This window comes from Electrophorus electricus, chromosome 20, assembly GCF_013358815.1.
Source record: "Electrophorus electricus isolate fEleEle1 chromosome 20, fEleEle1.pri, whole genome shotgun sequence".
Taxonomy (NCBI): Eukaryota; Metazoa; Chordata; class Actinopteri; order Gymnotiformes; family Gymnotidae; genus Electrophorus; species Electrophorus electricus.
In genome coordinates this window covers 15229492-15242421 of record NC_049554.1, presented here as the reverse complement: position 1 = coordinate 15242421, position 12930 = coordinate 15229492, and the positions used below count along the sequence as shown (strand labels likewise).

At 39.6% G+C, this 12930-nt stretch overlaps 1 protein-coding gene across 1 annotated transcript; it reads right to left on the bottom strand.

Annotated features, from left to right (window-relative positions):
• Positions 1-127: 127 nt before the first annotated feature.
• Positions 128-9651, bottom strand: vamp3 (vesicle-associated membrane protein 3 (cellubrevin)). Its single transcript, XM_027033255.2, has 5 exons — positions 9495-9651; positions 4018-4105; positions 2809-2967; positions 1576-1627; positions 128-1166 (listed from the first exon to the last, which is right to left on the bottom strand). Coding segments are annotated over exons 1-5 (318 nt in total). The 5' UTR covers positions 9497-9651; the 3' UTR covers positions 128-1149.
• Between the last annotated feature and the right edge of the window lie 3279 nt (positions 9652-12930).

Below are 12930 nucleotides of genomic sequence, written 5' to 3'. Positions count from 1 at the left end.
TCCAGGGGTTACTGAAACATTTTAAACGGTGACGAACACCAACATCTTTAGTTTTGAAGTCCAACTGGCAGAAATGGTGTCAAGTTAGCAAGTCTGTTACACCCAATAACCAGTGTGAACGAGTGAGCAGTTGTTAAACCTGTTTATTAGCAAGTATGGCAAATCCAGTCGGCGTAACAGTTTAGAAGGCCACCTCAAATATCATTTAGTCTCCATGTTTACAATTTGCATACAGTCCAAAGAAAAGCCGCACAAATAGATAAACTTGTGTTGCCGCTGTGGGGAAGATGAATGGCGTCAGACATTGAGAAAACAGCATCGCGAGGCTTTAGGTCAGAAAAATCAAAGTGAAGCAACAGTTACCAGACACTGAAAAGATAATTAACCCATTTAAATGTTATTTTATCCATTATTGTGAAACATTTTTGTAGTACCCCTGCCCCCCCCACTATTTTAAGACAAGCATTTTGAAAACAAGCATGTAAGCACATGTGCTGTATAATTGGAATACACTTGTCCATTATGGCAGTGTCGATTTTAAAAGGCACCTCTGTGTCTGAACGCTACTCGTTTGTTCTAATAAGGCCTGTGGTTGGTTCTAAATTGTTCTGGCACTAGAAATTTAAGGCACCAAGTAACTAACTTCCCACTTTTATAATCACACATACACTGCCCGTTGTTTTCGGAGCCATAGTACTCTCCACGAGCAATAAGCAGTGTAAGGAGCTTTTTTCACTAGTGTGTCTGCAATGCTACAATCAACTGTTTTTGTGCATGTATCTTACTTATTCATTACATAGAGCCTTTATCCCACCAAGCATTGGACAGTTAGTCCACTGTGGTGTGTGTAAATGGTGAAAGTGGAGTGTCACTGAAAACATCTTTCAGTAAAGAATAAGGCACAGTCAAGAGGGAGAAAGGTGTCTGTCTGTCTTATACTGTCTGGGCATATTCAAATAATTATTTAAAACAAAACAAATTGAGGATATATATATATATATATATATTACAAAATATGCTTTTGTAATGCAGCAGGCTAGAACAGCTTTAGTTCAGGAAGAACATGCTCTCTCTGTCTTCATAGAATTAGTTGATCCATCACACTCCTAACCACAGTCCTCGGAGCCATCAGGACCGTGCTCCTGGGCTTTACGACCGAGACCAGACTAAAGCACAAGAGAAGACGAGGTCATGCACACGTTTACACATTTGTGTAGCACACTTGGCTCAAAGTTAAGCTTAAGCACCCCAAGCCTTTAATCAATTTATTTATTTATTAACCCTTGCACTGAAGAATCTTAATTTACTGAACAGTGAACATGGTACATGCTTATAATAATAATAATAATAATAATAATAATAATATAACCTGCAAAATAAACTATGAATCAAAATACAATACATTTGTTGCAATGACGATCATCAAATTTAATTTGTAAAAATTAATTACTATTATTAAGATGACATGATGTACTATCAGGACAGGATTAAGCGTTTTTGATCACAATGATGTACTAATCAGGACAGGGTTAAATGCAGCAGATTATTCACAGTCGTAGGTTCTTCTATACTCACTAATGATGATGACGATGATGATGATGATCACAGCGATCAGAATGGCCCACATCTGGAACAGGAAACAAGCACATTAGAAACTTCTCCAGAGGAGAAAGACAATTAGAAATATTAATGAAATATCGAGTGATCTCAATAGTCAACAGGACATGCACAAACTTGTTAATCACCATGTTATTGATAACAGAGCTCAGCACGGCAGGGGGAAAACAACCGCATTCAGGATGTTTAACTAGTCGTTTCCAAAATGATTCCAAAGGAATATAAAGGGATGAACATGTTTTTTCTTCTTAACCTTGGAAACTGTTCCTATATTTGTATTTGTAGGCAAGGATCCTTCTCTAATAAAAACAGACAAACACATAATTCCAGCTTTAAGACGGCCGCTACTGCTGTGTTTAGCTAAACGATATCCTTCTCATGAACGTTATTAACTTGGATTTTTATGGGCATGCTGTGCGGATTTCACGGATATCTACTGTACACATGCTGATGCTTTAAACTTTGGACCATTTCTATATGCTGAATGTTCTTGAATAAGAGAAGTCAGCATTTTAGATTTAGAGTATCGGTGGTGTGCCATGCATAAAGCACACGCTCATTATGCATGGTGTTCCCTGGAGTGAAAATCACAAACATCATTGGTTAGATTTTCTGTCATTTTGCTAACAGACTTTGAAGGATTAGAAAGGCCTGGCTTTGCAGCATTGCTACATATAAAGGTCACCTTTATGAACTCAGATAAAGCAGATATAGTCACGATCACCATGGTGAGAAACCTCCTGCCAGATACCTCACACACACACACACACACACACACACACACACACCTAATCTTCTGTGTGTGGTGCCTGCATATAGATACGTTGGTTCTAATTGGTTAATACAGCCAGGCTATTTCCCCTCAGATTTACTATTTTAGTGACATGAAAGTGTTCAGTGGATTAAAGTAATTAAATTTGATCAGAATTCACATCAATATTACTCAAATATGAATAATTTCAATTTATATTTCCCCCTCTTTTGTATTAATAATCCTCCAGCTGTCTACGATTTGAGGCGTTTTGATTAGGAAACACGTGTTTATACCCAGAGATATTCACATGAACGTGTCATTTAACCGGGCCAGTCCCCAGGATACAAAAGGCCATGTGTGAATACATGTTGGTGAGGTGTATGATGCCAGGAGACAGTGGCGTCCTGTCATCGTCTCTCCTCAGACACAACGTTTACCTTACAGTTCTTCCACCAGTACTTTCTCTTGAGCTTGGCCGCGTTGGTCTCAAACTGGGAGGCTCCGGCCTGAAGGGCGTCGGCCCTGTCGTCTAGCTCGGAGAGCTTCTGGTCACGCTCCAGAACCTTGTCCACGTTCACACGCATGATGTCCACCACCTGGGGCAGAAGAACACACACGCAACTTAGGGTTCACAGGGTAGTGTTTAAAGTCCCACTGTACTTTAGCATGACTGGAGGTTTAGGACGATGGTGTGATTATCAGACCTCCCTGACTGGCTGCGTTACTTCTGGAGCTGATGTGATATGAGGCACACGGCTAATTCTGAGTGTGTTTTTCCTGTTCACATGATCACACTCATTCATAGATGACAGGGGAAAAACCTGAACGTGTGACCTTGTGTGATGGCTTTCTTAGGTGAGGCCATAACCAGCCTGTGGTTTTCAGAACATTGCACTGCACTGTCACACCAAGGACTTCTGAGGGTCACAGGTCACGGTCTCACCGTGCTTGCTGTGCACTGCAGCACAGACATTAAAGCGTGACCCCCTCCTCAGTATTACATAACGAAATAGCCATGCAGACAAGACAAAACACAAGGGTTGGCACGCACCGAACCCACAGGGACCCACGGACTGCCTCGCAGAAGGGCATCGTGGGGTGCCAGCCCTTTAAGGCCCGGCAGGTGGGAGTGGCAACACTCACATGGTCCACGTTTCACTTACATAACCATGGTGACCAGCTGTTACATAAGTGGGCGCTTGTGTGAGCTCATAGGCCTGACGGGGAGGTTAAAAGGTCATGTTGGAGCGTGAGCTGCATCCGAGGGGCAGTAGAACACAGATATACAGCCCCAGGCTCTGAGGTATACCACCCTTTCACATCTCCCACAGCAGTAGCACTAGGTCATTTGGCTTAGTGTTTTTCCTATGGAGGCATCTGTTGTGTGTGCCTTTGTGAACACACACACCTAGTATTTGCAATGCCTGCTAAACAGTTCTGAATGCGCAGCTATGCGTAAAGCCACATATGTTAGATTTCAGAAATAATCCATAACACTCACACTATACTCAACCTCACCCAGGACACATCCTGAACTTCAGTCAAACTTGCAGACATTATTAATCTATCTCAAAGTCGCTTGTGTTTCTGGAGATGATCTGGCTCTGGTTTCAGGCATCATCTCTTACTCATGTCAGTGGTCTTACCTCGTCTACCTGAGCCTGTGTATGCTGGAGCCTACGGTTGCTCCCTTCCACTCCAGATGCATCTGGACCCTCTGCAACCGGGCCTGACCTGGGGGGGGAGACACGTTACCGCAGCAACACCAACAACAGAGCAAAGTAGAACCCCAGTACAAACTAAACGTCTGTGGTCCCCCGATGTACACGTCACAGTTAAGGATGTGGTTTCTATTATCTTGAAAGTGTAGGTGTGTTCTGGGATTGTGGTCGGCATTTCTGCTAAGGAATGGCCTGTGTAGGGTGTGTGATCATATGTTGATGTAATTCACAAAAAGACAGTGGTCATTCTGAAATACAAAGATACATCCTCAAATAGTACATTTTATATAGCGCATCTGTAAACGCCAAACTGATCTCTTAAGGTCAGCAAAGCTGTGGTTCACTGAGCCAAACAGTGCACATGTACATGCTACGGACACACGCACGTCACTGAACAGGGTTGAGGTTATCAGCATTGCCATCGCCTTCCCTGTAACCCTACGATGATGTGTGCAAGTTCAAAGTTCAGCAAACACTCAAGCCATAGACAGGCTTCCTATAGGAAATACAGCTAAAAGTCTACGGCCTTATTTTCATGGCTTCTGATCTTAAGTCCGCTTGGAAACATAAGAAATTAAATAAGTGGTTCTATACTGCCACCGTGTCGCTCAGCAATGGAACTGAAAGTATTCCTATGATCCGTCATGAAATCATTATAAAATACCTTTATATGAGGCCTAACACAAGCTGTCAGTTGAAGTGTCTGAACATGGGAAAGCAATGCAATGGTGAATGAAAACGGTTTTTACAGCCTACTTATGTATGCAAGCTCCGAAATACATTTTCAGTTAAGCGCTTACACATCAACCTGGTCCCATCAGCCCCAGTCTCAGATGTGTGGTAGTATGATTTATGTAGCTCAAGTCACAGGAGACAATTGGTTTAATTAGTAATAAAGGTAGCTAATAAACAGGTCTAAAGTAAAGTCCCTGAGACCTGAAGCAGTCTGTCACACAACTGATTTAGTGTCTGTGTGCTTAAGCAAGGTTAACGGATAGGGTCCAACGTCCTAGTGATCCAAGAGACCTGCATGGATTATATTGCTTGAACCGACTAGAAATAAATGCGTGGGTGAATTTATGAATATCTTGTTTTGACAAATCTTTTTTGTTAATATTTTTGAGGTGACAATGACGCTTTAGTAAAACAGTCAAAACATTTGAGAGTCCATTAGATCAGCTAATTTACAAACCAGTGTTTCTGATCTGACGGTTACAGAGTCAAGACAAAACAAAGAAAACACCAACTATACTGTATTTTTATTTATGCTCAGGAAATTCTGGCACATTCAGTCAGTAACATGCTCAGGGCACTGACACAGTGAGTGGACAGAACCGTAGCACAGCAGCACAATGAGACAGCCAAGTATGTGTGAACATCACAGCTGTGGTAGGATATTCCACAGAGCTCTGGGGGAAACCACATCTATCTGATCCAGCTGTGCCATTTCAACAAAGCATTTCCTGTCCTTCAAACATGACCCTGTTCCTGACAGTCCCACCTGAATCTCAGGCCTATGCAAGAGTGTTCATGACCTATTATGTCAAAGGTGACAAGGCAGGACAGATACCTTTCAGGGTCTATATTTAAACATACGCCATAAGGGCCCTTTATAGGAGACACTTCAGTTCTACGGTTGGACCAGAACAAGAGCGCCTGGCCCACCTATCAAAGAATCTACAAGAGAACATCTAGTGATTCAAATGCTTAGAGGTTTTGAGGTAACCAAGACCAAAGTGTAAATATGAGTGTGTGTGAGAGACCAAAAGAATCCAATAAAGCACAGAGGTCATAAGGCGTTATAAGGTATTACTGTCTTAGGGTTGTTAATGTGTATATTAAATTAATCAGCAAAAAAAGTGATTAAAATCAGTGACGTAAGACAGCATGACTGTAAAACCATCAGTAAAATCTGCACAGTTCATAGGACACATGCGGGCAGTATAAGCCTGAAGCTTAAGAAACTGACATTTGGTGGAACTGTTTCAATCACCATCTGATTCTGGCCAGTTTTCTGTTAAAAGCATAAAGCCAAGTCTATGACCTGTAATTAAATCACTGATTAAGAACTTGATCTCTGTGCTTGGCACTGAGAGCTGTGATTCACATTTAAAACCTTTTAAAAGGTATTCAGATGTGACCTTACTGCAAGGCCACTCCCTAAAACAACATCCACTCACCTCTGCCCTTCATTCCAAACGCAAGTGTGAGACACTCCAATCTGTCTACCTGTTCAGATTTATCTCCTAAAAACAGTGCTCACAAAATACCTTACACAGATTTAGTCTAGCAGCTCATTGGCTATGCAAAATTAATAAATAAAGGACTTCAGTAGATGTTGCTAAGCACTGCTTTTTAACCACTACTTCTTACTTCTGCATTCAATATTGTTCTTGAAACCCTAAACAAACGTAAAATCCAAGAGAACAGATGTGGCTACACTGCTCTTCGAATCTATATCATCTAGATTAATAAAAGCTTACATGACAGGATTGACTGAGTTTAAGAGTGGTGAAGGACTGTAGTTTTCATCGAGATTGTGCCATGCAGGACAGCAGATGGTAACCGTGTTGAATAAGGTCTGCATTGTAAGACAGTGAACCTACACTTTAAAAGACACAGTGAGGAATCCCCAGAGCCACAACACACCTAGCTGAGGATCAAATCTAAATTCACTTATAACGATGTAGTAAACACTTTGGAAGGGGTGTTGTTATTAATTGTGTGTGTTTAACATTTTTATTATTTGAAAACCTTTTTAGTGAGACACACTAAATCCTGAAGGTTAGGTGAGAAAATTTAGCATCTGGTTTGGAAAATATTATGCTCTGTCTCCCATCACAGTGAAATTACCTGCAGTCTAAATGACCACCCAAACACTGGACATCTGACTTAAAGGTGCCGTAGAATGAACCTCCATTTAAATAAACCAGCCCATCATACTAGAAGGGTAGCTCGCTGTGTGCATTACTTGGAACTTGCTAGCGAGTAGCTAACGTTACCTATATTAGCTAACGTTACATTCATCTCATAAAACACCACAAAGGAAATCACAACCATGGAGCGTTTAGGGTTACAACCACACATGTCCAAGTTTGTAGTGGAGGATATTTCAATTCTCAATTTAAACTGATTAACAGATTTGTGTCATCTCTCTCTTTAAAAGGTACTGCTGAACTGAACTGAACTGAAGAAAGAACCCCTCGGAGCTGCTATGAAACGTGTAAAGGGTTCAAACAAGCCTCATTTGTAGGCAGCTACAAGATAACGCATATCTCAACACACAGTTATGTGAAGGGTGTAGCCCAACACGGCCCAGCAGTCTAAGGTACCATGTGAGAAAGCTCATTTGGATTGACCCTCAGGATCTGGTCTTTGTGAGTAAGCAGTTGTTCTGTTCTATGACAGACCGGCTAGCACCACCAAGCACAAGCCACATATTCTCCACATTACGTTAATGCTGATTAGCACATGCCCTGGGAATCAGTTATGGAGTCTGTCTAAAATGAGTGTGTGTTGAACTGTGTTAAACATGCTACAACAGGGCTACAACGTACATGAATGGGCTCTTCCTGCCTTTCCCAGTGATACAACAGGATAATTCAGGATAATTCAGCCCTCAGTCATAGTGATATTAGACCTAATACTTCTTATCCACAAGTGCATATGGCTGGTTACTTGTTAGTGGGTTCATCCTGGCTTTGGACTAAACAGTGGTGCCAATAGTGAAGAATCTCTGCACCAAACTTGGGCTTTGGGTTTGGGAATTGAAATATATATATGTTTGGGTTTTATACACACACATTTTCTCTCTCTCTCAGAGAGAGAGAGATTCAACATTGTAGTAAAGTACACAGAATTTCCAGTGAAACAGCACATTTCAGACAGGTCCTTCATCAGCACATCTGTCCCAAACAGTGTGTTTCTCTGGAAACTCTGTGTACTTTACTACAATGCTGAATCTCTACATCTCTCACTACAGTACACTGCAGTTCGTGTCATTGTTTTGCACAGAGCTTCATTTTCGTTCATGCATATTCCAGCCACCTTGTCTTTTCTGCTCATTCCTATTTGACGTAGGATATGCTCAGCATGTTTGAGGTCAAAGTTGTTGAAGTTTTGAGAGCTCAGACTAAAATAATTCCTAATCAGGTAGTGGCCGAGCAGTCTACGACAGCCCACCTTCAGGAAGAGAGTAACGGGTTTGTTTATGGGGCATCAAGTGGGTGACGTTTACACCACACCACTGCAACCGCAACTGGACATGTGACATGGGCCAGTTTAATCAAACAATAGCTGCTTCTGCACAAAGCGAAAAAAGATAAACTGGTAGCACATAAAAATCTATTGTTTGCCTTTAATCAAATGTTTCTCTGGGGATTAATAAAACCACAGCTGGGAAATAATCACATCCTGTTTCAACTACAGGGGCACTCGCAGAGTAAGACAACAAAGTGTTTGGTGCGTCCAGTTTTTAAGCAGCCCAACTGCATGGATTTCCAGATCCTCCGTCCACTCTGAAGGTCTACTGATCATTTCAGATGATCCCAAAACCACACGCGTTAGCTGGGATAGTTCATTAAACCTACCACTGTGGAACTCACTAGCTTCTTGGTTAATGTTAAAAGAAAATTAAAAAGTGTCTTACAACGAACGTTGCTGTTAGTCGTTAAATGTCAAACTATGACAAGTCATATAAACAAACACAACATCAGGAAGTTGAAACCATGTAGGTAACTAGTGAAAAATAAACATGATACGAGCTAGCAAACGTTAAGTGTATCCACCCTCAGCTAGCTCTAGAAATCTGGAGTTAGCTGGTGAGCGTCGAGTTGGAGAGAGCTAACTAGCCAGGATAACTACTAATGAGAGCTAAAAACACACAAAACCGCAACAAAACGTCAAAGAACAGCCAGGATAACTACGAATGGGTTAACCAGCCTAATAACTACCAAAGAGCTAACACACTAAACAATAACAATAACGCACTGAACTTCAACAAAACAAAAACGAGCAGCCAGCAAGAAAAACGCCGAAATTAGCTTTCTAGTTCAAAACACAGCTGCACAGCTAGCTAAAAACTAAATACTCGCTATCCTAAACAGATAGCATTAGCTAATGTGCTTACTTGTTGCTGTAAAGGGGTAGACATAGCTAAGACAAAATAGTTTAGATTATCTTAGTTTATTTTAAGATAAAATAGGATAAGAAGCTAAGATAAGCTAAGATACACCAAGCTAAAATAAACTAAGCTAAACTAAGCTAAGCAAAGATAAGATGCTATCGATACGGCCTCGGGAAGTTTGGGCGTTGTTTTGGTAGCAAGTAAGACACGTTTAAAAATGTTCAATTAGTTGCTTAGAAAGACGTGTGTCCAAAAGAGTTTCTTGGAAAAGACTTACATGATTCTTCGACTGGTGTTCTTTAAGTAGACACCCAGACTCGGCACCAGCTTAGTAGTGATGTAGCGGGAGTTAGCAGCGTTAGCAGGGTTAATCTAGTCGGGGCTCAGAGGTCCGATTAAAGGGCCAGCAGGAGTTAACCCAGTCAGGATCCAGAAGCCTTCTGCCACTCTACGATCAGGTCTTGGCTTATCTTTCTCTCGTAAAACCATGGTTTCAGTCATCTTTAGTGATGATTTTAGGGGATTTTACTGAACAACGCAGTAGACCTCTTTGTAGCGAAATATTCAGCATGGAATAAATATATATTTCATTATAAGCAATTTATATATATAAGAATTAAATATATATTAATATATTAATTATATGATGAATCTATCTATCTATCTATCTATCTATCTATCTATCTATCTATCTATCTATCTATCTATCTATCTATCTATCTATCTATCTATCGCTCTCTCTTTCTCTCTCTCTATATATATAGATAGATAGATAGATAGATAGATTCATCATATAATTAATATATTAATATATATTTAATTCTTATATATATAAATTGCTTATAATGAAATATATATTTATTCCATGCTGAATATTTCGCTACAAAGAGGTCTACTGCGTTGTTCAGTAAAATCCCCTAATATATATATATATATATATATATATATATATATATATATATATATATATATATATATATATATATATATATTAGAATTAAATATATATTAATATATTAATTATATGATGAATCTATCTATCTCTCTCTCTCTCTCTCTCTCTCTCTCTCTCTCTCTCTCTATATATATATATATATATATATATATAGAGAGAGAGAGAGAGAGAGAGAGAGAGAGATAGTGAGAGTACACAAAGTACACAGAGTTTCCAGAGAAATAGAATGTTTTGGACAGAGGTCCTTCATCAGCTGTGCAAGCAAAGTGCTTCTATATATATAGACAGAAGGAGAGTTGAGTGGCTGCATTGTGCATGAACGAAAAAGCATGTATCTATATATGTGTGTGTGTGTATATATATATATATATATATATATATATATATATATATATATATATATATATATATATATATATATATATATATATTCTCCCTAGTTTTGCATTGCTCTCCATCTCTCTTGAGATATATATATATATATATATATATATATATATATATATATATATATATATATATATATATATATAATCCAATTTTTAGAGGGCCAAGGATTGGCTATTGTAGCTACTGAATCAGTAGGAACACTGATGGTGATGGATAATAATCACAACTTCTTCTTTTGAACATTATGTAAATCTTTAAAAATGTTCAAGTGTGAAAGCATGTCTAGTTTTTAGAGATGAAAATAATCTAAAGTATCTGGGTCTCATGCCGCGTTCATAGCCTTCAACTGTGGCCCTACCACTCTACATACGCTACTGTGGTGAGATCCATCATTATGCTAGGGCTTTTCTGCATTGGCTAATGGATATGATTCAGACTTTCAGCTATTTTGTGAAAGAGCAGAAAAGGAACCCAGATGCCTCTAGTGAATCTCATTTTACTGCTGAGATTCATAATGAAAGTCCTTGACCATGAAGTGTGCAGTCCTGGACCAAGGCTCCACACCGGCCTCTACGTGTACTGGTCTCGTGCTAATTACCAACACACTCACTGAACTGGAACGCATGTACACCAGATGTGTTCAGAAGCTGTACTCTGAATGGACTAATTTGAATGCAAATAAGAATGGACATAAAGTGTGTTTGAAACATGCTCATCTGAAAGCGATGTGTTTCGATTTGACATCAGAAGTTTGCTTGGGTTGAAAGTAATTTTAAAAATTAGCTTTAGTGTTATTTGAGAGTTGATACTACTAGAGTAACAGGAATAAAACCATTTAAATATTAATGTGTAAATGTGCAAATAATGTGCAAAGATTTAATTTTTAGATTTTATTTTACAGCAGAAATTATATAAAGCATTCAGAAAACATTTTCCATATTTTAAGGGCAATTCAAAATGTTTTGCATGGCTTCAGCAGCTTAGTATGCTCTTTTAAACATATCCAACAATTCAGTGATGCACTTTCATGCACAATTACAGAAAAATAAATCTCACAAGAAAGACGGGGGGGTCAGAGAGAGAGAGAGAGAGAGAGAGAGAGAGAGAGAGAGAGAGAGAGAGAGAGAGAATGTGAGGAAAACTCAATGGAAGAAGAAAACAGCAGGGATACAAAGCAGGGGGGAGGAGGATGGGAGAGGCGGAGTAAGACAGGAGGAGGGAGGCCTAATACTAGTTTTACATGCAGAGTGCTGACAGCCCTGAAAGATGGGCGTATATTTCCTTTTTTTTTTCTTTTTTTCTTATCGTCACTTGAAACTGCTGAAAACGTGCATTAGGGTCGGGAAATATGGAGTCAATGTCCATAGATCACTGAATGTCTGCCTTCTGTACCGCTAATTGCATAAGAAGAAGTGAACTAAGTACATCTTTCATTTTTTAAACTTTCCCCACATTCTTTTGATCTACAGTTAAAAAGAAACTGAAACTGTTTATTGCTCTGGATTTGTGAGAAGAAGGATTATAAATTCATATTAAGGATTATAAGTTCATGTTAAGCCTAAACTGTGTTTTGTATATTCCAGCAGGGTGGGTAACAGGACAAAAATATCACTGTAACATCTTCCTGTTACAGCACATCAACAGTTTGTGTTTGTTCTCTTGGCCAAAAGTGAAACCTGTTTTATGTTTCTGGTTGTTCATTCGTCTTTGTCTGAGCTGCTTAAGAACTCTGTGATATCAGATTAGCTCAGCACCAAAACAAGATTACTAGTTTAGTGATGATTTTGGTAAAACAGCACACACACCATGATTACCATGGAAAAATGACTCAGTTTGGATGTTGAGTTTAAAACTGAATGAAATAAATGTTTCTCTTGTCTCTTACAGAAGAATGAAATGGACAATCAAGTATAACATTAATGTCGACTGAATTAGCCTGTGTTAGAGTATGACGGAATATTCCGAGTTTTGTTTAGCGTATTTAACAATGAGGTATTCTTTTCATGCATTTCCAAACGGAAATGGTAAGAGGTTGAAGCTTTAGCACTGATCCCTGGTCAGTTTGGTGACAAGGAGAAGATGTGAACCGGCACACAACACCTACCCTGCTTCCCCATGCTCTAGTTCATATCTCTGAAAGCAGTGCTCGGTAACGAAATGAACATCACTGTGTTGGAAAACTGGAAGTCCGTCACCACATTGGTTTCTCCTCTTGACTCTGAGCTAGACCCAAAGCACTAAGCAATGATTCAGTCTCCACGCTAGTCTCCAGAGGGTCACCTCTCCCTCCTGCGTTTGGCACCCTGAGTAAAATTACAAAAGGGAGGCAGACTGTTTCCTAAGCTGAAAGACCCACACAAAGTCCGTC

Excerpts from the sequence above, each read along its gene's own strand:
- vamp3 (XM_027033255.2), bottom strand. Across the intron at positions 2,968-4,017 it reads CACAGGCTCAGGTAGACGAG|GTGGTGGACATCATGCGTGT; the intron begins GTAAGACCACTG and ends CTTCTGCCCCAG. Across the intron at positions 1,628-2,808 it reads ACTGGTGGAAGAACTGTAAG|ATGTGGGCCATTCTGATCGC; the intron begins GTAAACGTTGTG and ends TTCCTGTTCCAG.